General features: G+C 47.9%; 1 protein-coding gene across 3 annotated transcripts in view; it reads left to right on the forward strand.

Moving 5' to 3' along the window:
- Window positions 1-27,098, forward strand: part of LOC121567679 (ubiquitin carboxyl-terminal hydrolase 32) — a 97,623-nt gene that overhangs the window by 11,812 nt on the left and 58,713 nt on the right. For all 3 annotated transcript variants that reach the window (XM_041877891.2, XM_041877892.2, XM_041877893.2), the window contains exons 3-5: window positions 17,756-17,861; window positions 19,701-19,819; window positions 22,635-22,794. In XM_041877891.2, coding sequence (XP_041733825.1) covers window positions 17,756-17,861; window positions 19,701-19,819; window positions 22,635-22,794 — 385 coding nt within the window. The remainder of the gene's footprint in view (window positions 1-17,755; window positions 17,862-19,700; window positions 19,820-22,634; window positions 22,795-27,098) is intronic.

The raw sequence follows: 27,098 nt of genomic DNA on the forward strand, positions 1-27,098 counted from the left end.
CTCCACACCCCTATAGTCCAGATGAATCCTTTCACCTCCCCACCCCTATAGTCCAGATGAATCCTTTCACCCCTATAGTCCAGATGAATCCTTTCACCTCCACACCCCTATAGTCCAGATGAATCCTCTCACCTCCCCACCCCTATAGTCCAGTTGAATCAATCCCTTATTTGAATGGAAAATGTTTTTAGATAATGAGGTTCTTGGGAGAAAACAGACCTAGGCCTAGTGATTTAGCTCATTAGAACTACAGAGCATATCCCTTAGACATGGGCTTCAAAATGTCCCCTGTTTTACTTCACAAGCATCTGCATGACGCTACATTGGCATGAGATGACCGGACGTTACATTGGCCATGAGATGACAGGACATAACATTAGATTGACATTAGATGACATTGGGTCCTAGATCCATTCCTTGAGGCTACTTCAACCCGGAGTGGACATGCTTTCAGCCTATTGAGATTGACCCTCAGTCATTTTTTGCATCTCAAATGGCACCGTATTCCCTATGTAGTGCACTACTTTAGACCAGAGAATGGCACCGTATTCCCTATGTAGTGCACTACTTTAGACCAGAGAATGGCACCGTATTCCCTATGTAGTGCACTACTTTAGACCAGAGAATGGCACCGTATTCCCTATGTAGTGCACTACTTTTGATAGGGTGCCATTTGAGACGCACCCATTCTAGCTGTGTTCTTAGGTTGGCCCCAGTGACTCGTGATATAAAGTAATTTAGGCTACTCCAGTTCCCTGTTTTATACAGTAGCTAGCTGGTTTAATGTTTTTCCCCAGTTGGTTGTTCAACATTTCTATTTCCACTTTCCCATCAGAGGCTATCTTCCTGCTCTGGTCTCTGTCCAGTTAGGCAGAAGGAAGTTAGCCATACTGTCAAATGCCTATTCCCAATTACACACACACACACACACACACACACACACACACACACACACAGATGCCACCTGACTGACTTTATCAGTGAATAAACACTAGTTCTGTGTGTTTGTTTGTACTGTGTGTGTCAAAGGCAGTGACTGAGTCGTCAAGGGGATTGACGTAGGCCTATTCTGCAGTTGACATTGTTTGAGGAATTGAAAAAATGCTTGGCCATTGTAAAAACCCAGCCCTTACATGCTGACCACACCGCTCACGTTACGCGCATGAGCATTGCCAAATAAATGTACAAATGTTATTCTATAATTTCATCCAAACTGCTCGCGCGCGTCAACGAGCGTCTGCGTAGCCAGGCGCTAAAATAGAAATGGGTTCTATTTTTTACACTTGACTCGCCTCAAGTCCCGCCTCTCCCATCTCCTCATTGGTTTTTAGGAGCATATACCTACGTGGGTGATCGAAAGATGAACTGAGGTCCACCCTCCAGTCCAGTTGGTGGTGGTAATGCACCTTAAAGTTGGTTGCCAACCGCCATATAAAGTCCACAGAAGAAGACTGAAGGTGGCTCAGCTGGTAGCTCAGCTGGTAGAGCACGGCGCTTGTAACGCCAGGGTAGTGGGTTCGATCCCCGGGACCACCCATACACAAAAAAAAAAAAATGTACGCACGCATGACTGTAAGTCGCTTTGGATAAAAGCGTCTGCTAAATGGCATATTATTATTATTATTATTATTATTATTACTAGAAACTAACAAGGTTTCCCCTTTTATCTGTGGATTAATTGTCGGAGTACAGAACACAAGATTTTGTGTGACTCAAAATGGGTCCAGATTCTACAAAGATCCAGAAAAAAAGGACCTTGTGCATTTCAGGTAAAATAACAACCCAATGTTTGTATCCCAGGACAAATTAGCTAGCAACAGCAAGCTAGCTAGCTAAACGGCAATGAATGTTTCATTTGTTTCGACCTGTCCCCAAATGATTATAGTCAGTTCAGAGTTGGTTTTGATATTTCAACCTGCGTGTCCTGATCACGTCTAGTGTGGATGGATAAAATCAACATGCGCGCGACGGCACGCCCCCAGTGTAGTCAGCATGTTGGGGCTTGGAAGTGGCATTCCATTGAAACAGTCTTGGCGATATTCAATCAAAACCGCAATCCAGTTATTTGTTTAGGTAAGTCAAGGGAAAAATACATTTCGATCAGCAATACGCATGTTTGGATCAACACACTCAGCAACAAGAAACCAAAGTTAAAAGTATAAAAATACAACTTTTTTTTGTCCACATGTTAATTCCAACATGCTATCCCAGGAAACCTGGGTAATGATTTGGATTGAAAAGGGCACTTCAGCTTGATTCTTAATCAATAGGCTAGCAGGAGATTCTGCATCTTTACTATAGGAGGACATTAAAGCTTAATGTCTTGCCAGCAGAGTCTACAGGAACAATCTGCATCCCAAATGACACCCCAGTCCCTTTTATAGTGCACTACGTTTGACCAGGACCCACAGGGATCTAGTGTTCAGGAAGGCAGACATTTATTTTATTAAGACTTTTACCAGCGAGAAGGCAGCGAGTCAGATTCACAGCGCCGCCTCTCAGCTGTACATGGTGGTAGACTGAGAGATTCAGGGGAAGGGCTGCTGCTATACTGAGTGGAGCTGCAGCCACGTCCGTCGCTGGTTTTATTTTTAGATGCTTGTTTCTCACAACTTGTGAGTCAGAGAAAGTGGAACATATATCTAGCTTCTCAAAAAGGCGATGCGTGTGTGTGTGTGCTGTGTGTTGAAAGTGTAACTAAGGAGTGTAGTGGTGGTGTTTGGGCTCAGAAGGCAGCAGTCAGAAGGCAGCCGACTCTAGGGCCAGTGGCAGTAGGAGACCCCCAGGCTGTGTCCATCACTAGGCCTGACAGCAGGCCCCTCCTAGGGGCCACTCCGTCACTGTGATTAGTGGGACCACAGGGCCGTCCTAGGGGCCACGCCGTCACTGAATATCAGGAGTCTAAACTATACATGCGTACCATAGACATCATCATCATCATCATCAGGTTCACACCATGCCTTGTTGTTATTTGGTTGTATTTTCCCTGGAGTCTCTTTGTTCTGTTAATGATGATGTGAATCCATGAATTATCAATACACTGATGAAGGAAGCCTATGAACACTACATGACCAAAAGTAGGTGGACACCTGCTCATCGAACATCTCATTCCAAAATCATGGGCATTAATATGGAGTTGGTCCCCTCTTTGCTGCTATAACAGCCTCCACTCTTCTGGGAAGGCTTTCCACTAGATGTTGGAACATTGCTGCAGGGACTTGCTTCGATTCAGCCACGAGCATTAGTGAGGTCGGGCACTGATTGTGGGCGATTAGGCTTGGCTCGCAGTCGGCTTTCCAATTCATCCCAAAGTTGTTAGATTGGGTTGAGGTCAGGGTATTGTCATGCTGAAACAGGAAAGGGCCTTCCCCAAACTGTTGCCACAAAGTTGGAAGCACAGAATTGTCTAGAATGCAATTACACTGCTCAAAAAAATTAAGGGAACACTTAAACAACGCAATGTAACTCCAAGTCAATCACACTTCTGTGAAATCAAACTGTCCACTTAGGAAGCAACACTGATTGACAATAAATTTCACATGCTGTTGTGCAAATGGAATAGACAACAGGTGGAAATTATAGGCAATTAGCAAGACACCCCCCAATAAAGGACTGGTTTTGCAGGTGGTGACCACAGACCACTTCTCAGTTCCTATGCTTCCTGGCTGATGTTTTGGTCACTTTTGAATGCTGGCGGTGCTTTCACTCTAGTGGTAGCATGAGACGGAGTCTACAACCCACACAAGTGGCTCAGGTAGTGCAGCTCATCCAGGATGGCACATCAATGCGCGCTGTGGCAAGAAGGTTTGCTGTGTCTGTCAGCGTAGTGTCCAGAGCATGGAGGCGCTACCAGGAGACAGGCCAGTACATCAGGAGACGTGGAGGAGGCCGTAGGAGGGCAACAACCCAGCAGCAGGACTGCTACCTCCGCCTTTGTGCAAGGAGGAGCAGGAGGAGCACTGCCAGAGCCCTGCAAAATGACCTCCAGCAGGCCACAAATGTGCATGTGTCTGCTCAAACGGTCAGAAACAGACTCCATGAGGGTGGTATGAGGGCCCGACGTCCACAGGTGGGGGTTGTGCTTACAGCCCAACACCGTGCAGGACGTTTGGCATTTGCCAGAGAACACCAAGATTGGCAAATTCGCCACTGGCGCCCTGTGCTCTTCACAGATGAAAGCAGGTTCACACTGAGCACATGTGACAGAGTCTGGAGACGCCGTGGAGAACGTTCTGCTGCCTGCAACATCCTCCAGCATGACCGGTTTGGAGTGGGTCAGTCATGGTGTGGGGTGGCATTTCTTTGGGGGGCCGCACAGACCTCCATGTGCTCGCCAGAGGTAGCCTGACTGCCATTAGGTACCGAGATGAAATCCTCAGACCCCTTGTGAGACCATATGCTGGTGCGGTTGGCCCTGGGTTCCTCCTAATGCAAGACAATGCTAGACCTCATGTGGCTGGAGTGTGTCAGCAGTTCCTGCAAGAGGAAGGCATTGATGCTATGGACTGGCCCGCCCGCCTCCCAGACCTGAATCCAATTGAGCACATCTGGGACATCATGTCTCGCTCCATCCACCAACGCCACGTTGCACCACAGACTGTCCAGGAGTTGGCGGATGCTTTAGTCCAGGTCTGGGAGGAGATCCCTCAGGAGACCATCCGCCACCTCATCAGGAGCATGCCCAGGCGTTGTAGGGAGGTCATACAGGCACGTGGAGGCCACACACACTACTGAGCCTCATTTTGACTTGTTTTAAGGACATTACATCAAAGTTGGATCAGCCTGTAGTGTGGTTTTCCACTTTAATTTTGAGGGTGACTCCAAATCCAGACCTCGATGGGTTGATACATTTGATTTCCATTGATAATTTGTGTGTGATTTTGTTGTCAGCACATTCAACTATGTAAAGAAAAAAGTATTTAATACGATTATTTCATTCATTCAGATCTAGGATGTGTTATTTTAGTGTTCCCTTTATTTTTTTGAGCAGTGTATATGCTGTAGTGTTAAGATTTCCCTTCACTGGAACTAAGGGGCCTAGCCCGAACCATGAAAAACAGCCCCAGACCATTATTCCTCCTCCACTACCAAACTTTACAGTTGGCACTATGCATTGGGGCAGGTAGCGTTCTCTTGGCATCCGCCAAACCCAGATTCATCCGTCAGACTGCCAGATGGTGAAGCGTGATTCATCACTCCAGAGAACGCATTTCCACTGCTCCAGAGTCCAATGGCGGCGAGCTTTACATCACTCCAGCCGACTCTTGGCATTGCGCATGGTGATCTTAGGATTGTGTGCGGCTGCTCGGCCATGGAAACCCATTTCATGAAGCTCCCGACTAACAGTTCTTGTGCTGACGTTGCTTGCAGAGGCAATTTGGAAGTCGGTAGTGAGTGTTGCAAGGGCAGATGATTTCTACGCGCTTCAGCACTCGGCAATCCCGTTGATGTGAGCTTGTGTGGCCTACCACTTCGCGGCTGAACCATTGTTGCGCCTAGACATTTCCACTTCACAATAACAGCACTTGCAGTTGACCGGGGCAGCTCTAGCAGGGCAGAAATTTGACTAAATGACTTGTTGGAAAGGTGTCATCCTATGACGGTGCCACGTTGGAAGTCACTGAGCTCTTCAGTAAGGCCATTCTACTGCCGATGTTTGTGGAGATTGCATGGCTGTATGATCGATTGTATACACCTGTCAGCAACGGGGGTGGCTGAAATAGAATCCATTCATTTGAAAGGGTGTCCACATACTGCTATGTGTGTGTGTGTGTGTGTGTGTGTGTGTGTGTGTGTGTATATATATATATATATCTCTAATAGAATCCACTAATATGAAGGGGTGTCCACATACTTTTGTATATAGAGTGTAGCATAGTAAATGAGTTGTTTGTCCTGAGGGATTGAGTCCAATTAGTCAACAGATAACGTGATGGTGATGATGATGATGATGGTGACAGCTCAAAGCTTTCCTCTTTTCTTTCTATCTGTCCAAATAGTTTGTCAGTTTATGGCAGTTTATGGCAGTTTATGCCAGTGTAAAACAGAAAGGCCTGGGCGGTGGCCAGCGTGATTTTTGAGGACGTGTTTTAGGTCTATACATTTGTCTTAATGGCAGCATTTCCAGAGGGTCATGCATTTAGAAGGACTTCACTGTCATGTTGAGGTGAAATGTGTCTCAAGACAATATTATGCAGCTTTTGCAGTGCCTTGACATCCCTCTCTCTCTCTCTCTCTCTCTCTCTCTCTCTCTCTCTCCCCATTTTATATTTAGTTGTTCAGTTTGTCAGACAAACACTGCGAAGTAGAAACATCATTCTGTTAATAGTCGTTTTGTCCTTCCAATATTTGTGCTCATGACCTGGTTCCTAAGAAAGCTTAAGATGCGCATATATAGAATATGTTGTTTCAGGGCAAGCAGAGTAAGCCCTAATATAAAGCATTAGGTCTAAATATACAGGCTTTTAATAAGTATCCAAATACTCATGCATTACACATGGTATGCAAAGGAATAAGGAATGGTAATTTAAAACCATAAATGGTTTATAGTCCCCTGTAGCTCAGTTGGTAGAGCATGGCGCTTGCAACGCCAGGGTTGTGGGTTCGTTTCCCACGGGGGGCCAGTATGAAAATGTATGCACTCACTAACTGTAAAGGATAAGAGTGTCTGCTAGATGACTAAAATGTAATATGACAGTATTAAAGTGTTATGTTGACACAGATTTGAAGGGCAATCATATAACCGGGCGACGCCTCTCAAAAGTGCAAATATGGTGCTTCTGTTTGTACCTGACACAACGACACAGCCACTGTGACTGCCATCTCCCAATTGGCACCCTAATCACTTCATAGTGCACTACTGTTGATCAGAGCCTGGTCAAAAGTAGTGCACTATGTAGGGAATAGGGTGCCATTTGGGACACAGCTGTACAGTCACCTCTCACCATGCTCTCCAGCACACCCCAGGCAGCCAGGAGGCACTGCAAGTGCTGGCGAAAGGGACGACTCCCAAGTCACACACTCCACAGACGACACAACACACACACACACACACACACACACACACAATGTACCAATGTCACTTATGTGGAAGAGGTGGGCGGTTGCTATCGTCAGGCAAGGGAAAGGGGGGGACCCTCACGAACACGACCCCCACAAGTGTCACGGGACTCGTCTGATGGTAACCCATACAAATGAATGGAAGTATGGAGGTAGTTTTGTGGCAACAAAAAAAGGCGTTACATTTTTTGTCCAAAAACACAAATATTTCCTGATCTTTCTTTTATCTCCTAGATACAGGACAGACACTTCAAAACCTTATTCCTTATGATACATTTTTTGACTGTCTTTTTTGCTATTTATTAATGTAATTCAATGCGTTTCAATGGGCTATAGTAGTAGAGGCCAAATTCTAAACTTTATCAAATTCTTTGTATTTTTTTGTATATATACCTAAAGGGGTCCTAAAATTCTAAATCAAATTGCTAAATGATCCGTGGTATGACCATCCTAAAACAATTAACATGTGACATCAATAAGGGATCATAGCTTTCACCTGGATTCACCTGCTCAGTCGGTCATGGAAAGAGCACTACTACCTTGGTCCATAGGGCTCTGGTGAAAAGTAGGGGACTATGTAGGACAGGGTTCTCCAACTGGCCACCCACAAGCTGAATTTGGCACGTGGGTGATTTTATTTGGCCCCCAAGTTTTCGGAGCACTTAAAATAAATTATATGTATACTCATTCAAGTTTTTTTTATTTTTTTTTATTTTACTATATTCTACATTGTAGAAATAATAGTGAAGACATCAAAACTATGAAATAACACACATGGAATCATGTAGTAACCAAAAAAAGTGTTAAACAAATCTAAATATATTTTATATTTGAGATTCTTCAAATAGCCACCCTTTGCCTTGATGACAGCTTTGCACACTCTTGGCATTCTCTCAACCAGCTTCACCTGGAATGCTTTTCCAACAGTCTTGAAGGAGTTCCCACATATGCAGTCCCCTGTAGCTCAGTTGGTAGAGCATGGCGCTTGCAACGCCAGGGTTGTGGGTTAGTTTCCCACGGGGGGCCAGTATGAAAATGTATGCACTCACTAACTGTAAGTCGCTCTGGATAAGAGCGTCTGCTAAATGACTAAAATGTAAATGTTTAAAATGCTGAGCACTTGTTGGCTGCTTTTCCTTCACTCTGTGATCCGACTCATCCCAAATCATCTCAATTGGGTTGAGGTCAGGGAATTGTGGAGGCCAGGTCATCTGATGCAGCTCTCCATCACTCTCCTTCTTGGCAAAATAGCCCTTACACAGCCTGGAGGTGTGTTGGGTCATTGTCCTGTTGAAAAACAAATGATAGTCCCACTAAGCCCAAACGAGATGGGATGGCGTATCGCTGCAGAATGCTGTGGTAGCCATGCTGGTTAAGTGTGCCTTGAATTCTAAATCAAATCAAATCAAATGTTATTTGTCACATACACGTGTTTAGCAGATGTTATAGCGGGTGTAGTGAAATGCTTGTGCTTCTAGCTCTGACAGTGCAGTAATATCTAACAAGTAATATCTAACAATTTCACAACATATACCCAAAACACACAAAACTAGTAAGGAATGGGATTTAAGAATATATACATATATGGACAAGATTTGACAGAGCGGCATGGACTAAGATACAGTAGAATATTATAGAATACAGTATATACATATGAGATGAGTAGTCCAAGATATGTAAACATTATAACATTATTAAAGTGACTAGTGTTCCATTTCTTAAAGTGGCCAGTGATTTCAATAGGCAGCATTAGCCTCTAATGTGCTAGTGAATGCTATTTAACAGTCTGATGGCCTTGAGATAGAAGCTGTTTTGTATTGACCTCGCCTTCTGAATGATAGCGGGGTGAACAGGCAGTGGCTCGGGTGGTTGATGTCCTTGATGATCTTTTTGGCCTTCCTGTGACATCTGGTGCTGTATGTGTCTTGGAGGGCGGGTAGTTTGCCCACGGTAATGCGTTCGGCAGACCGCACCACCCTCTGGAGAGCCCTGCGGTTGTGGGCGGTGCAGTTGCCGTACCAGGTGGTGATACAGCCTGACAGGATGCTCTCAATTGTGCATCTGTAAAAGTTTGTGAGGGTTTTACGTGCTAAGCCGAATTTCTTCAGCCTCCTGAGGTTGAAGAGGCTCTGTTGCGCTTTCTTCACCACACTGTCTGTGTGGGTGGACCATTTCAGTTTGTCGGTGATGTGTACGCCAAGGAACTTGAAGCTTTCCACTTTCTCCACTGCGGTCCCGTCGATGTGGATAGGTGTGGTGCACCCTCTGCTGTTTCCTGAAGCCCATGATCATCTCCTTTGTTTTGTTTTGTTGATGTTGAGTGAGAGGTTATTTTCCTGGCACCACACTCCCAGAGCCCTCACCTCCTCCCTGTAGGCGGTCTCGTCATTGTTGGTAATCAAGCCTACTACTGTTGTGTCGTCTGCAAACTTGATGATTGAGTTGGAGGCGTGCTTGGCCACGCAGTCATGGGTGAACAGGGAGTACAGGAGGTGGCTGAGCACGCACCCTTGTGGGGCCACAGTGTTGAGGATCAGCAAAGTGGAGATGTTGTTTCCTACCTTCACCACTTGGGGGCGGCCCGTCAGGAAGTCCAGGACCCAGTTGCACAGGGCGGGGTTCAGACCCAGGGCCTCGAGCTTAATGATGAGCTTGGAGGGTACTATGGTGTTGAATGCTGAGCTATAGTCAATGAACAGCATTCTTACATAGGTATTCCTTTTGTCCAGATGGGATAGGGCAGTGTGCAGTGTGATGGCGATTGCATCGTCTGTGGATCTATTGGGTCGGTAAGCAAATTGAAGTGGGTCTATGGTGACAGGTAAGGTAGAGGTGATATGATCTTTGACTAGTCTCTCAAAGCACTTCATGATGACAGAGGTGAGTGCTACAGGGCGATAGTCATTTAGTTCAGTTACCTTTGCTTTCTTGGGTACAGGAATAATGGTGGCCATCTTGAAGCATGTGGGAACAGCAGACTGGGAAAGGGAGAGATTGAATATGTCCATAAACACACCAGCTAGCTGGTCTGCGCATGCTCTGAGGACACGGCTAGGGATGCCGTCTGGGCAGGCAGCCTTGCGGGGGTTAACATGCTTAAATTTCTTAATCACGTCAGCCATTGAGAAGGAGAGGCCACAGTCCTTGGTAGTGTACCTCGTCAGTGGCACTGTGTTATCCTCAAAGCGGGCGAAGAAGGTGTTTAGCTTGTCTGGAAGCGAGATGTCGGCGTCGGCAACGTGGCTGGTTTTCCTTTTGTAGTCCGTGATTGTCTGTAGATCCTGCCACATACGTTCCGTGTCTGAGCCGTTGAATTGCGACTCCACTTTGTCTCCATACTGATGTTTTGCCAGTTTAATTGCTTGCGGAGTGAGTAGCTACACTGTTTGTAATCTGCCATATTCCCAGTCACCTTGCCATGGTTGAATGCGGTGGTTCGCGCTTTCAGATTTGCGCGAATGCTGCCATCTATCCACGGTTTCTGGTTTGGGTAGGTTTTAATAGTCACAGTGGGCACAACATCACCTATACACTTCTTGATAAACCCAGTCACTGTTTCAGTGTATATGTCTAAATTATTTTCGGAAGCTACCCGGAACAAATCCCAGTCCGCGTGATCAAAACAATCTTGAAGCGTGGATTCCGATTGGTCAGACCAGCGTTGAATAGTCCTTAGCACGGGTACTTCCTGTTTGAGTTTCTGCCTATAGGAAGGGAGAAGCAAAATGGAGTCGTGGTCAGATTTGCCGAAAGGAGGGCGGGGGAGGGCCTTATAACCATCCCGGAAGTTCGAATAACAATGGTCGAGGATCTTGGCAGCGCGAGTACAACAGTCGATATGTTGATAGAATTTCGGCAGCCTAGTCCTCAAATTTGCTTTGTTAAAATCCCCGGCAACAATAAATGCAGCCTCAGGATATGAGGTTTCCAGTTTGCATAAGGTCCAGTGAAGTTCTTTGAGGGCCGTCGTGGTATCGGCTTGAGGGGGGATATACACGGCCGTGACTATAACCAAAGAAAATTCTCTTGGGAGATAATATGGTCGGCATTTGATTGTGAGATATTCTAGGTCGGGTGAACAGAAGGACTCAAGTTCCTCTATGTTACTACAATTACACCATGAGTCATTAATCATGAAACCCCCACCTCCGCCCTTCTGCTTCCCGGAGAGATATTTATTCCTGTCTGCGCGATGAACTGAGAACCCATCTGGCTGGACCGATTCCGACAGAATATCCCAAGAGAGCCATGTTTCCGTGAAACAAAGTATGTTACAGGCCTTGATGTCTGTAAATCACAGACGGTGTCATCAGCAAAGCACCCCCACACCATAACACCACCACCTCCATGCTTTACGGTGGGAACTACACATGCAGAGATCATCCGTTCATCCACACCGCGTCTCACAAAAATCTCCAATTTAGACTCCAGACCAAAGAACAAATTTCCACTGGTGTAATGTCCATTGCTCGTGTTTCTTGGCCCAAGCAGGTCTCTTCTTCTTATTGGTGTTCTTTAGTAGTGGTTTCTTTGCAGCAATTCGACCATGAAGGCCTGATTCACTCAGTCTCCTCTGAACAGTGAGTAGAGGAGGATCAATGGATCCAAGATGGCGGAGTAGTGCAGTTGTGTTTTTATCGTATGTCTGTAAATGTCTGTAAATAGCCTGTAAATACCCTATTTTTCGTACATATTTCCCTATCAGACTTTTCATCCTTCTACAAGATATACTTTCCTGCAACCCGCCTCACTCAATGTGGAACGGATTCTATTATTGACTTACCTTTATCTACAATCTAGAATCTCCAGTTGAAACTAGCTAGCCAGCTAACTAGCTACTTGCTATTAGCCACAGCTAGCGGTGTTTCACCCAGAACATTGGATTTTTTTCTGGGATTAATTTTAATCACTGGACATTGATCACCGGATATTCGGCCAGTCTGCACAGCGCGTTATCGACCCAGAACATATCAGTTTTTCCGCCGGGATCACTGAATCACTGGACCTTTAACTCCGGATTCGTCGCTACCAGCTAGCTACAACAAAACGGACGCTGTGGTCTGGCTAATCATCCTGAGCTAGGCCCATCTCCCGGCTATCTACCTCTCTGTCAACCGGACGGGACCACCTAGTGTTGACACGGAGCCCCGCCGATCCTACACGACTGGTCTGCCGACGAAATCGTCTGATGTGGTTACGACGTTAACCACGAAGATTCCATCCATCTGCTAGCCCTGGCCAGCTAGCACACGCTAGCCGTGGCCTCTTAGTCACTAGTACTTCACCACCGGACCTTATGATAACTCAGCTATACAGCTGATATCTGCTGGACTGTTCCTTTTACGACCCCCAGCCTAGCTAAACCTGCCAGCTAGCTACAACAAAACGGACGCTGTGGTCTGGCTAATCATCCTGAGCTAGGCCCATCTCCCGGCTATCTACCTCTCTGTCAACCGGACGGGACCACCTAGTGTTGACACGGAGCCCCGCCGATCCTACACGACTGGTCTGCCGACGAAATCGTCTGATGTGGTTACGACGTTAACCACGAAGATTCCATCCATCTGCTAGCCCTGGCCCGCTAGCACACGCTAGCCGTGGCCTCTTACTCACTAGTACTTCACCACCGGACCTTATGATAACTCAGCTATACAGCTGATATCTGCTGGACTGTTCCTTTTTACGGTACTACATCCTGTTTATGTTTAGCCTCAGCCCAAACATGGTTAGTTTATTGTTGTTTCGGTTATTTCTAATTGTACTATATCACTGTAGACCCCCCAGCCTAGCTAAACCTGCCTTAGATAGCTCCTTTGCCCCTCCCCAATACACGCGGAGACCGACTCAATTGATGACTCTAGCGATGCTATCTCTTTCATTGTTACCCAACGCTTAGGGTTACCTCCACTTTACTCATATCCCTCCATATCCTTGTCTGTACATAATGCCCTGAATCTTTTCTATAACACCCGGAAATCTGCCCCCTTTATTCTATGTACCCAACGCACTAGAAGACCAGTTCTTAAAGCCTTTAGCCGTATCCTTATTCTAGTCCTCCTCTGTTCCTCTGGTGATGTAGAGGCTAACCCAGGCCCTGCAGCCCTCAGTATCACTCCTACTCCCCAGGCGCTATTATTTGATGACTTCTGTAATCGCAAAAGTCTTGGTTTCTTGCACATAAATATCAGAAGTCTACTTCCTAAGTTTGAGTTATTCACTGCGTTAGCACACTCTGCCAACCCTGATGTTCTAGCAGTGTCTGAATCCTGGCTCAGGAAGGCCACCAAAAATTCTGAAATTTCCATCCCCAACTATAACATTTTCCGTCTAGATAGAACTGCCAAAGGGGGTGGAGTTGCAATCTACTGTAGAGATAGCCTGCAGAGCTCTATCATACTATCCAGGTCTGTGCCCAAACAGTTTGAGCTTCTACTTCTAAAAATCCACCTTTCCAGAAATGTCTCTCACTGTTGCCGCTTGCTACAGACCCCCTCAGCCCCCCAGCTGTGCCCTGGACACCATATGTGAATTGATTGCCCCCATTTATCCTCTGAGTTTGTACTGCTTGGTGACCTAAATTGGGATATGCTTAATACCCCAGCCATTCTACAATCCAAGCTAGATGCCCTCAACCTCACGCAAATTATCAACGAACCTACCAGGTACAACCCTAAATCCGTAAACATGGGTACCCTCATAGATATCATCCTGACTAACATACCCTCTAAATACACCTCAGCTGTCTTCAACCAGGATCTCAGCGATCACTGCCTTATTGCCTGCTTCCGTAACGGGTCCGCGGTCAAACGACCACCCCTCATCACTGTCAAACGCTCCCTAAAACACTTTAGCGAGGAGGCCTTCCTAATTGACCTGGCCCAGGTATCCTGGATGGATATAGATCTCATTCCGTCAGTAGAGGATGCCTGGTTGTTCCTTAAAAGTAATTTCCTCTCAATCTTAAATAAACATGCCCCATTCAAAAAATACAGAACTAAGAACCGATATAGCCCCTGGTTCTCCTCAGACTTGACTGCCCTTGACCAGCACAAAAACATCCTGTGGCGTACAGCATTAGCATCAAATAGCCCCCGCGATATGCAACTTTTCAGGGAAGTTAGGAACCAATATACACAAGCAGTCAGGAAAGCAAAGGCTAACTTTTTTCAAACAGAAATTTGCATCCTGTAGCACTAACTCCAAAAAGTTTTGGGACACTGTAAAGTCCATGGAGAATAAGAGCACTTCCTCCCAGCTGCCCACTGCACTGAGGCTAGGAAACACTATCACCACCGATAAATCTACAATAATCGAGAATTTCAACAAGCATTTTGCTACAGCTGGCCATGCTTTCCATCTGGCTACCACTAACCCGGCCACCAACTCTGCACCCTCTGCTGCAACTTGCCCATGCCCCCCCCGCTTCTCCTTCACACAAATTCAGACAGCTGATGTTTTGAAAGCGCTGCAAAATCTGGACCCCTACAAATCAGCTGGGCTAGACAATCTGGACCCTTTCTTTCTAAAACTAGCCGCCGAAATTGTCGCTACCCCTATTACTAGTCTGTTCAACCTCTCTTTCATAACGTCTGAGATCCCCAGAGATTGGAAAGCTGCCGCGGTCATCCCCCTCTTCAAAGGGGGTGACACTCTAGATCCAAACTGCTACAGACCTATATCCATCCTGCCCTGCAGTATTCGAAAGCCAAGTTAACAAACAGATCATCGACCATTTCGAATACCACCGTACCTTCTCCGCTATGCAATCCGGTTTCCGAGCTGGTCACGGGTGCACTTCAGCCACGCTCAAGGTCCTAAACGATATTATAACCGCGATTGATAATAGACAGTACTGTGCAGCCGTCTTCATCGACCTGGCCAAGGCTTTCGACTCTGTCAACCACCGCATTCTTATTGGCAGACTAAATAGCCTTGGTTTCTCAAATGACTGCCTCGCCTGGTTCACCAACTACTTCTCAGATAGAGTTCAGTGTGTCAAATCGGAGGGCCTGTTGTCTGGACCTATGGCAGTCTCTATGGGGGTGCCACAGGGTTCAATTCTTGGGCCGACACTTTTCTCCGTGTATATCAATGATGTCGCTCTTGCTGCTGGTGACTCTCAGATCCACCTCTACGCAGACGACACCATTTTGGCCCTTCATTGGACACTGTGTTAACAAACCTCCAAACGAGCTTCAATGCCATACAACAATCCTTCAGTAGCCTCCAACTGCTCTTAAACACTAGTAAAACTAAATGCATGCTTTTCAATCGAACGCTGCTGCCACCCGCCCACCCGACTAGAATCACCACTCTCGACGGGTCTGACCTAGAGTATGTGGACAACTACAAATACCTAGGTGTCTGGTTAGACTGTAAACTCAACTTCCAGACTCACATAAAGAATCTCCAATCCAAAGTTAAATCTAGAATCGGCTTCCTATTTCGCAATAAAGCCTCCTTCACTCATGCTGCCAAACATGCCCTCGTAAAACTGACTATCCTACCGATCCTTGACTTCGGCGATGTAATTTACAAAATAGCCTCCAACACTCTACTCAGCAAATTGGATGTAGTCTATCACAGTGCCATCCGTTTTGTCTCCAAAGCCCCATACACTACCCACCACTGTGACCTGTACGCTCTTGTTGGCTGGTCCTCACTACATGTTCGTCGTCAAACCCACTGGCTCCAGGCCATCTATAAATCACTGCTAGGCAAATCCCCGCCTTATCTTAGCTCATTGGTCACCATAGCAGCACCCACCCGTAGTCTGCGCTCCAGCAGGTATATCTCACTGGTCATTCCCAAAGCCAACACCTCCTTTGGCCGCCATTCCTTCCAGTTCTCTGCTGCCAATGACTGGAACGAATTGCAAAAATCTCTGAAGCTGGAGACTCTTATCTCCCTCAATAACTTTAAGCATCAGTTGTCAGAGCACCTTACCGATCACTGCACCTGTACACAGCCCATCTGAAATTAGCCCACCCAACTACCTCATCCCTATATTGTTATTTATTTTGCTCTTTTGCACCCCAGTATCTCTATTTGCACATAATCTCTTGCACATCTAGCATTCCAGTGTTAATACTATTGTAATTATTCTGCACTATAGCCTATTTATTGCCTTACCTCCATAACTTGCTACATTTGCACACACTGTATATATATTTTCTGTTGTATTTCTGACTTTATGTTTTTTACCCCATATGTAACTCTGTGTTGTTTTTATTGCACTACTTTGCTTTATCTTGGCCAGGTCGCAGTTGTAAATGAGAACCTGTTCTCAACTGGCTTACCTGGTTAAATAAAGGTTAAATAAAAAAATAAAAAATAAATTAACAGTTGATGTTGAGATGTGTCTGTTACATGAACTCTGTGAAGCATTTATTTGGGCTGCAATTTCTGAGGCTGGTAACTCTAATGAACTTATCCTCTGCAGCAGAGGTAACTCTGGGTCTTCCTTTCCTGTGGCGGTCCTCATGAGAGCCAGTTTCATCATAGCACTTGATGATTTTTGCGACTGCACTTGAAGAGACTTTCAAAGTTCTTGAAATGTTCCGTATTGACTGACCTTCATGTCTTAAAGTAATGATGGACTGTCGTTTCTCTTTGCTTATTTGAGCTGTTCTTGCCATAATATGGACTTGGTCTTTTACCAAATAGGGCTATCTTCTGTATACCCCCCTACCTTGTCACAACACAACTGATTGGCTCAAATGCATTAATACACACCTGTTAATTGAAATGCATTCCAGGTGACTACCTCATGAAGCTAGTTGAGAGAATGCCAAGAGTGCGCAAAGCTGTCATCAAGGCAAAGGGTGGCTACTTTGAAGAATCTCAAATATAAAATATGTTTTGATTTGTTTTACACTTTTTTGGTTACTACATGATTCCATATGTGCTATTTCATAGTTTTGATGTCTTCACTATTATTTTGCATTGTAGAAAATAGTACAAATAAAGAAAAACCCTTCAATGAGTAGGTGTGTCCAAACTTGACTGGTACTGTGTATATATAAATGTTTATTGTTGCACATAAAAGACTGTAGAAATACCAGAAAATCAGCTCCAAGTGATTTGAATTTTGGGAATCTGTTCTAAAGTATTCCCATGCATAATAGAGATACATGTGATCATATACAAGGTTTGTTTGTAAGCAAGGTTTGAAATGATTGTTTTAGTCCATTATTTCTGCTTCTTGCGGTCTATTTGTAGTATACACATTTATTTGTAATTATGTTCCTGACCATCCGTTCAAGAAAACAATCGGCCAGCGGCTGACTCTAGTTGATGATCCCTGATGTAGGGAACAGGGTGCTATTTGGAAAGGAAGGAAAATGTAAAGGGGGATACCTCGTCAGTTGTACAACTGAATGCGTTCAACTGAAATGTGTCTTCTGCATTTAACCCAACCCCTCTGAATCAGAGCGGTGTGAGGGGCTGCCTTGATCGACATCCACTTCATCGGTGCCCGGGGAGCAGTTGTGGTGGGGGTTAACTGCCTTGCTCAAGGGTAGAACGGCAGATTTTTCCACCTTGCCGGCTCGGGGATTCGATCCAGCGACCTTTCTGTTACTGGCCCAACGCTCTCTGCCGCCCCTCAACTGGGATCTGTGTCTACTGGCATATTTCTAGCTATCTAGATCTGTTAACACCATCTTCCCTTTCTCTCTCTGTACTCTCTCTGCAGGTGATCTACAACTCATTTGGAGGCACCTCTAAAGGACTGCACTTTAACAACCTCATCATTGGCCTGGTGCTGCTGACCAGAGGACGAGATGAGGAGAAGGCCAAGTGTATGTTCTCTCCCCCTCTCCCCCCTCTCTCCCCCTCTCATCCCCTCTCTCCCCATCTCATCCTCCCTCTCTCCCTCTCTCATCCTCTCTCTCCCCCTCTCTCCCCCTCTCTTCCCTCTCCCCCTCTCTTCCTCTCTCCCCCTCTCTCCCCCTCTCTTCCTCTCTCTCCCCCTCTCTCCCCTCTCTCCCCTCTCTTCCCCTCTCCCCTCTCATCCCCTCTCTCCCCCTCTCATCCTCTCTCCCCCTCTCTTCCCCTCTCATCCTCTCTCTCCCCCTCTCCCTCTCCCTCTCTCCCCTCTCTCCCTCTCTCTCCCTCTCTCTCCCCTCTCTTCCTCTCTCCCCCCTCTTCCCTCTCCCCCTCTCATCCTCTCTCTCCCCCTCTCATCGTCTCTCTCCCTCCCTCTCTTCCCCTCTCATCCCCTCTCCCCCTCTCCTCCTCTCTCCCCCTCTCCCCCCTCTCCCCTGTCATCCTCTCTCCCCCTCTCCCCCTCTCATCCTCTCTCTCCCCCTCTCATCCCCTCTCTCCCCCTCTCATCCTCCCTCTCTCATCCTCTCTCTTCCCCTCTCTCCCTCTCCCCCTCTCTTCCCCTCTCTCCCCCTCTCATCCCCTCTCCCCCTCTCTCTCCCCCTCTCTCTCCCCCTCTCATCCCCTCTCCCCCTCTCTCTCCCCTCTCATCCTCTCTCCCCCCTCTCTTCCCCTCTCCCCCTCCCCTCTCATCCTCTCTCCCCCTCTCATCCCCCTCTCATCCTCTCTCTCCCCTCTCATCCTCTCTCTCCCCCTCTCATCCTCTCTCCCCCTCTCATCCTCTCTCCCCATCTCTTCCCTCTCCCCCTCTCCCATCTCTTCCCCTCTCCCCCTCTCCCCCTCTCTTCCCCCTCTCCCCCTCTCATCCTCTCTCCCCCTCTCATCCCCTCTCTCCCCCTCTCATCCTCCCTCTCCCCCCCTGTCATCCTCTCTCCCCCTCTCTCTCCCCCTCTCATCCTCTCTCTCCCCTCTCTTCCCCTCTCCCTCTCATCCCCTCTCTCCCTCTCTCTCCCCCTCTCATCCTCTCTCTCTCCCTCTCTCCCCCTCTCATCCTCTCTCTCCCCCTCTCTCTCCCCCTCTCCCCCCTCTCATCCTCTCTCTCCCCTCTCATCCTCTCTTCCCCTCTCCCCCTCTCATCCCCTCTCTCCCCCCTCTCTCCCCCTCTCATCCTCTCTCCCCCTCTCATCCTCTCTCTCCCCCTCTCTTCCCCTCTCCCCCTCTCTCCCCCTCTCATCCCCTCTCTCCCCCTCTCATCCTCTCTCCCCCTCTCTCTCCCCCTCTCTCCCCCTCTCATCCTCTCTCTCCCCCTCTCTTCCCCTCTCCCCCTCTCCCCCTCTCATCCTCTCATCCTCTCTCCCCCCTCTCTCTCCCCCTCTCATCCTCTCTCCCCCTCTCATCCTCTCTCCCTCTCTCATCCTCTCTCCCTCTCTCATCCTCTCTCCCTCTCTCATCCTCTCTTCTCTCTCCCCCTCTCTCCCCCTCTCATCCTCTCTCTCCCCCATCATCCTCTCTCCCTCTCTCATCCTCTCTCTTCCTCTCTCATCATCTCTTCTCTCTCCCCCTCTCATCCGCTCTCTCCCCCTCATCCTCTCTCATCCTCTCTTCTCTCTCCCCCCGCTATCTCTCTCTGAGTGATGTTTGGGATTGATGCGTGTGAGGCAGCAGAGAGCCAAGGCCATGCTGACCCTGCTGCCTGCCACTGATAAGACCAGCCTGCCTGCCAGGATGAACTAACCAACAGTGTGTGTCCCACCACAGACCTCTTCAGCCTGTTTGCCAGGATGAACTAACCAACAGTGTGTGTCCCACCACAGACCTCTTCAGCCTGTTTGCCAGTGAGTCGGGCGGCTATGCGGCGCGGGACGACATGGAGGCCGTGCTACGGGCGGTGGACGGGGAAGTCCCGCCCTCTCTCAGGAAGTGCTTCAGCGAGGTCAGTCACCTGTCAATCACCCAGACCAACACTTTGACTGACGCACAACACACTCTCCATCTGGGGTTGGACCACACACACACTGCTGTTATTGGCTTTAAACACACACACACTGCTGTTATTGGCTTTACACACACACACACACACACACACACTGCTGTTATTGGCTTTAAACACACACACACGTATGTATTTACACAATACACACCTCCAAGAATCCAATCTCATTAGCAAACTTCAGATTGCCCTTTAACATAAAAACACCAAGCTTGTTACCGCCATATCATGCTCCATAACAGCAGCATGTGTTGGAATAGAAAGGAACTCCATAACAGCAGCATGTTGGAATAGAAAGGAACTCCATAACAGCAGCATGTTGGAATAGAAAGGAACTCCATAACAGCAGCATGTTGGAATAGAAAGGAACTCCATAACAGCAGCATGTTGGAATAGAAAGGAACTCCATAACAGCAGCATGTTGGACTAGAAAGTAACTCCATAACAGCAGCATGTTGGACTAGAAAGTAACTCCATTACAGCAGCATGTTGGACTAGAAAGTAACTCCATAACAGCAGCATGTTGGACTAGAAAGGAACTCCATAACAGCAGCATGTTGGACTAGAAAGTAACTCCATAACAGCAGCATGTTGGACTAGAAAGTAACTCCATAACAGCAGCATGTTGGACTAGAAAGTAACTCCATAACAGCAGCATGTTGGAATAGAAAGGAACTCCATAATGATATAATAATAATAATAATAATAATAATAATAATAATATGCCATTTAGCAGACGCTTTTATCCAAAGCGACTTACAGTCATGTGTGCATAAATTTTTACGTATGGGGTGGTCCTGGGGATTCCAACCCACTACCTTGGCGTTACAAGCGCCGTGCTCTACCAGCTGAGCTACAGAGGACCCACAGTGGCATGTGTTGGAATAGAAAGTCATTCAGTAGTTGGGGTGGACGGTAGGTTCTCTTAACTGGATTAGAAGGGGCTTTTCAGATTTAGGTTGGATCTCCCTCAGCGGCAGGTTAGTCTTAGCTAGCTCTGGGCCACTCTCTCTTATAGTTCACCATGACTAGAAATACATGTATTAGTCTGTAGAACAGCCATAGACCTTCCCTTGTAGCCTGTTAAGTATTGTTATGCCAGTGTCTGTCTGTCTGACACCCCTGCCCTATTGGGAACCAGCGGGAGGTTGCGAGGCTAACTGTTTGGGTAACTGTCTGTGTACTGTTTGGTGCCAGGTAGGGCAGCTTATCGTTGGCTTTGACAAACTTACTGACCCTTGTTATGTCTACTGGCACTATCGTTAATCTGCAGTTCAAACAATAAAAAATCAATAGGGTAGGGCATTAATTGCCCCTTTATCTGAGTCCACTGTTTCCATTCTTGAGTGTGTTTGGTAAGTGGAAGAGGCACACAGGCTGGCAGCCATGTTGAACCTGTGGAAGAGGCACACAGGCTGGCAGCCATGTTGAACCTGTGGAAGAGGCACACAGGCTGGCAGCCATGTTGAACCTGTGGAAGAGGCACACAGGCTGGCAGCCATGTTGAACCTGTGGGAGAGGCACACAGGCTGGCAGCCATGTTGAACCTGTGGGAGAGGCACACAGGCTGGCAGCCATGTTGAACCTGTGGGAGAGGCACACAGGCTGGCAGCCATGTTGAACCTGTGGGAGAGGCACACAGGCTGGCAGCCATGTTGAACCTGTGGGAGAGGCACACAGGCTGGCAGCCATGTTGAACCTGTGGGAGAGGCACACAGGCTGGCAGCCATGTTGAACCTGTGGGAGAGGCACACAGGCTGGCAGCCATGTTGAACCTGTGGAAGAGGCACACAGGCTGGCAGCCATGTTGAACCTGTAGAAGAGGCACACAGGCTGGCAGCCATGTTGAACCTGTGGAAGAGGCACACAGGCTGGCAGCCATGTTGAACCTGTGGGAGAGGCACACAGGCTGGCAGCCATGTTGAACCTGTGGAAGAGGCACACAGGCTGGCAGCCATGTTGAACCTGTGGTAGAGGCACACAGGCTGGCAGCCATGTTGATGGTGTTGAACAGGCTTGTTCTGTCATGGTCTATATCCGTAGCTCTGCATGTTCCCATCACTGCCTGTCAGTACCGCTCACTAAACACATGAACATCTTACACTGGAAAAACTGTGTGTTTGTGCATGAATAAGATGATATGTTTTCATTGTATATTTAAGCAATAACGCCCGAGGGGGTGTGGTAAATGGCCAATATACCACAGCTAAGGGTTGATCTTAAGCACGACGCAACGCGGAGTGCCTGGACACAGCCCTTAGCCGTGGTATATTGGCCGTATATCACAAACCCCCGATGTTCCTTATTGCTATTATAAACTGGTTGCCAACGTAATTAGAGCAGTAAAACTAAATGTTTTGTCATACCCGTGGTACACGGTCTGATATACCATGGCTTTCAGCCAATCAGAATTCAGGGCTCAAAACACCCAGTTTATAATTGTTTGTAACTAATGTGTAACTCTATTGGCCAATGACACCTCCACAATACACTGTGACATAAACGCTACTCTGTGTCCGTCTCCCCAACAATACACTGTGACATAAACGCTACTCTGTGTCCGTCTCCCCAACAATACACTGTGACATAAACGCTACTCTGTGTCCGTCTCCCCAACAATACACTGACATAAACGCTACTCTGTGTCCTTCTCCACAACTATACTATTTTCTCAAGTACTCACCCGTTAAGTATTTAGCGACCCACCTAGCTGCCAACTTAATGCTTTGTTGATGATGTGTTTGTTTGTTTGTCTAAGGGGGAGAAAGTCAACTATGAGTGCTTTAAGAACTGGCTCCTTAAGAACAAGGAGGCGTTCACCTTCTCCCGTTGGCTGCTCTCCGGGGGCGTGTGCGTCACCCTCACAGACGACAGCGACACGCCCACCTTCTACCAGACTCTGGCCGGAGTCACACACTGTGAGTGACCCCCCCCAAAAGATAAAAAAACAGTGATATTTTACCTGTCCGTTTTTAATCGGTGCACATATTTAATGTTATTTGGTATTTGTCACCCTCTCTCACATTCTCTTTCTGGCTTTCAAGTCCTTCTCTCTTTCGCTGTCAATTGGAATGCAATATCTTACATGTTGCTGTGTCCCAGTCTTAGACCAATCAAAGATCTTAGCTGCTTTCTATCCTGAGACCAATCAGAGAGCAGGAGAGATCTTTGCTACCAATCAGAGAGAGTACCTTCAGATGGCTCGTAATCTGCTGCTGCCCACTCCCAGATTATCCTCTTAACTCTGTGAGCGGTGTGTGTGAGTGCAGGTGTTTTGTGTGCACGCTCTGGCCGTGAGGCGTGCACTATCCGTGCATGGACTTTCCAGAACATGCCTTACCTACGCAGTCACCTCACTCTTGGCTGAGACGCACGTGGACCATCACCGACCGGACACACACAACAGAAGCCATGGCGGACTAACAGTCTTCTTGTTGTTGGTCGGGATATTATTGGAATACTATTGGAACAGGATGGCATGAGTTGTCGTGGTGTGTTTTCCTGAGCTGTTAGCCGTGTGTGTGTCTGTGGAGTCTACTATGGTACACGCCAGTCCTGTCGGCACGTCCCCGGGCATGTGTGGTGGAATATGGTTTGGTACCTCTGTTGCCACTCCGACAGAGTCGCACCTCTAGGTGGGTACTGGGCACGCCGCTGGACCTCTGTAGTTGAGGTCCGCATCCCAAAGGGCACCCTCTTCCCTATGAAGTGCACTATATAGGGAATAGGGTGCCATTTGGGACACGTACTAGGAAGTGGTCAACGCTGACAAGTGTGTCTTTTCAATGACGCGATAGTTGGAGTGAGTTAGTGGTTGTACTTGCTGTGTAATCCTCTCCCTCTCCCTGTCTTCCAGATTGTGGAAGTGTAAATTGGAGGTGTTTTGTGTGAACTCACTTGCCGTTTGTCATGAGACCCAAACGCAGAATGCCAATCATTTCTCTCTGTGTGTCTAGCTACTCAGTGATGGAGATGTAGCCTCTTGTTTAAGAACAAGTCTGTATTTTAAACAGACTCCAACAGCAAGCTCTAGACGTTTTTAAAGAGATCAGTCTCAACCAGCCAGTACTGTCCTGAAACAGCCTAGCGGTTAATCTAGCGTGCTAACTTAAGGGGGGTGTCCCAAATGGCACCCTATTCCCTACTCAGTCAGTGAGCTAGCTAACGAGGGGATCAGACGTGTCCTGGATTCAGTCAGTGAGCTAGCTAACGAGGGGATCGGACGTGTCCTGGATTCAGTCAGTGAGCTAGCTAACGAGGGGATCGGACGTGTCCTGGATTCAGTCAGTGAGCTAGCTAACGAGGGGATCGGACGTGTCCTGGATTCAGTCAGTGAGCTAGCTAGCACGAGGGGATCGGATGTGTCCTGGATTCAGTCAGTGAGCTAGCTAACGAGGGATCGGACGTGTCCTGGATTCAGTCAGTGAGCTAGCTAACGAGGGGATCGGACGTGTCCTGGATTCAGTCAGTGAGCTAGCTAACGAGGGGATCGGACGTGTCCTGGATCCAGTCAGAGAGCTAGCTAACGAGGGGATCAGACATGTCCTGGATCCAGTCAGTGAGCTAGCTAACGAGGGGATCGGACATGTCCTGGATCCAGTCAGTGAGCTAGCTAACGAGGGGATCAGACATGTCCTGGATCCAGTCAGTGAGCTAGCTAACGAGGGGATCGGACGTGTCCTGGATTCAGTCAGTGAGCTAGCTAACGAGGGGATCGGACGTGTCCTGGATTCAGTCAGAGAGCTAGCTAACGAGGGGATCGGACGTGTCCTGGATCCAGTCAGTGAGCTAGCTAACGAGGGGATCGGACATGTCCTGGATCCAGTCAGTGAGCTAGCTAACGAGGGGATCGGACATGTCCTGGATCCAGTCAATGAGCTAGCTAACGAGGGGATCGGACATGTCCTGGATCCAGTCAGTGAGCTAGCTAACGAGGGGATCGGACATGCCCTGGATCCAGTCAATGAGCTAGCTAACGAGGGGATCGGACATGTCCTGGATCCAGTCAGTGAGCTAGCTAACGAGGGGATCGGACATGTCCTGGATCCAGTCAGTGAGCTAGCTAACGAGGGGATCGGACATGTCCTGGAGTCAGTCAGTGAGCTAGCTAACGAGGGGATCGGACATGTCCTGGATCCAGTCAGTGAGCTAGCTAACGAGGGGATCGGATATGTCCTGGAGCCAGTCAGTGAGCTATCTAGTGAGGGGATGAGACATGTCCTGGAGCCAGTCAGTGAGCTAGCTAGCGAGGGGGATCGGACATGTCCTGGATCCAGTCAGTGAGCTAGCTAGCGAGGGGATGGACATGTCCTGGAGCCAGTCAGTGAGCTATCTAGCGAGGGGATCGGACATGTCCTGGATCCAGTCAGTGAGCTAGCTAGCGAGGGGATGAGACATGTCCTGGATCCAGTCAGTGAGCTAGCTAACGAGGGGATCGGATATGTCCTGGAGCCAGTCAGTGAGCTATCTAGTGAGGGGATGAGACATGTCCTGGAGCCAGTCAGTGAGCTATCTAGTGAGGGGTGAGACATGTCCTGGAGTCAGTCAGTGAGCTATCTAGTGAGGGGATGAGACATGTCCTGGAGCCAGTCAGTGAGCTATCTAGTGAGGGGATGAGACATGTCCTGGAGCCAGTCAGTGAGCTATCTAGTGAGGGGATGAGACATGTCCTGGAGCCAGTCAGTGAGCTATCTAGTGAGGGGATGAGACATGTCCTGGAGCCAGTCAGTGAGCTATCTAGTGAGGGGATGAGACATGTCCTGGAGCCAGTCAGTGAGCTATCTAGTGAGGGGATGAGACATGTCCTGGAGCCAGTCAGTGAGCTATCTAGTGAGGGGATGAGACATGTCCTGGAGCCAGTCAGTGAGCTATCTAGTGAGGGGATGAGACATGTCCTGGAGTCAGTCAGTGAGCTATCTAGTGAGGGGATGAGACATGTCCTGGAGCCAGTCAGTGAGCTATCTAGTGAGGGGATGAGACATGTCCTGGAGCCAGTCAGTGAGCTATCTAGTGAGGGGATGAGACGTCCTGGAGTCGATCCATAGGAACGGTAATGAGTTTTCTAGATTAGCAGTGTCAGGCAGGCTGCAGCAGCAGCCCTGAGTAATGACACACAGCAACAAGATGAGCAGGTATTTATTCCCCCTCAGCTCTGCTTTCCTCACAAGTCCCTACCTGGCCTTACCACTGCACTAATCACCGCTAGGCTCTGTTCGCTAGTCCTTACCAGGCCTTACCACTGCACTAATCACCGCTAGGCTCTGTTCGCTAGTCCTTACCAGGCCTTACCACTGCACTAATCACCGCTAGGCTCTGTTCGCTAGTCCTTACCAGGCCTTACCACTGCACTAATCACCGCTAGGCTCTGTTCGCTAGTCCTTACCACTGCACTAATCACCGCTAGGCTCTGTTCGCTAGTCCTTACCAGGCCTTACCACTGCACTAATCACCGCTAGGCTCTGTTCGCTAGTCCTTACCACTGCACTAATCACCGCTAGGCTCTGTTCGCTAGTCCTTACCACTGCACTAATCACCGCTAGGCTCTGTTCGCTAGTCCTTACCACTGCACTAATCACCGCTAGGCTCTGTTCGCTAGTCCTTACCACTGCACTAATCACCGCTAGGCTCTGTTCGCTAGTCCCAGGCCTTACCACTGCACTAATCACCGCTAGGCTCTGTTCGCTAGTCCCAGGCCTTACCACTGCACTAATCACCGCTAGGCTCTGTTCGCTAGTCCATACCAGGCCTTACCACTGCACTAATTATTGCTAGGCTAGCCCACGCTGGCCTGCGTTCAGTAAATAAAAAAAACACAAATAGCTTTCATTCATGTTTGTTTAGCGTTTGGGATTGATACACAGACTATATTGGTGTTCTCTCAGTGTTTCTGAAAGACCAGTTGGAGGACCTAATTTTTGAGGTTTTATTTGTATTGCTAGGTGTGTGTGCGTATGACGTGCATGCGTGTTTGTGTTTGTTTATGGAGGATCTTGTGTTGTCCAGCTGCTCTACTCTTAAAGGGGCATTCAATCAGTCAGTGGCGGGCCCCACTACACACACCTGCCCCCACCACACGCCACACTATGCTTCTCAATTATGAATCTGTCCACCATTACTTCCCCCATGCCATATCCATACCCTCTCTTCCTCTGTCTCCCTCTCTCTCTCTTCCCCCCCCCAGGTTATGTTCTCGATTAGTTTAAGTTTGATGTTTCAGAGCATC

This window comes from Coregonus clupeaformis, chromosome 6 (genome assembly GCF_020615455.1).
Source record: "Coregonus clupeaformis isolate EN_2021a chromosome 6, ASM2061545v1, whole genome shotgun sequence".
NCBI lineage: Eukaryota > Metazoa > Chordata > Actinopteri > Salmoniformes > Salmonidae > Coregonus > Coregonus clupeaformis.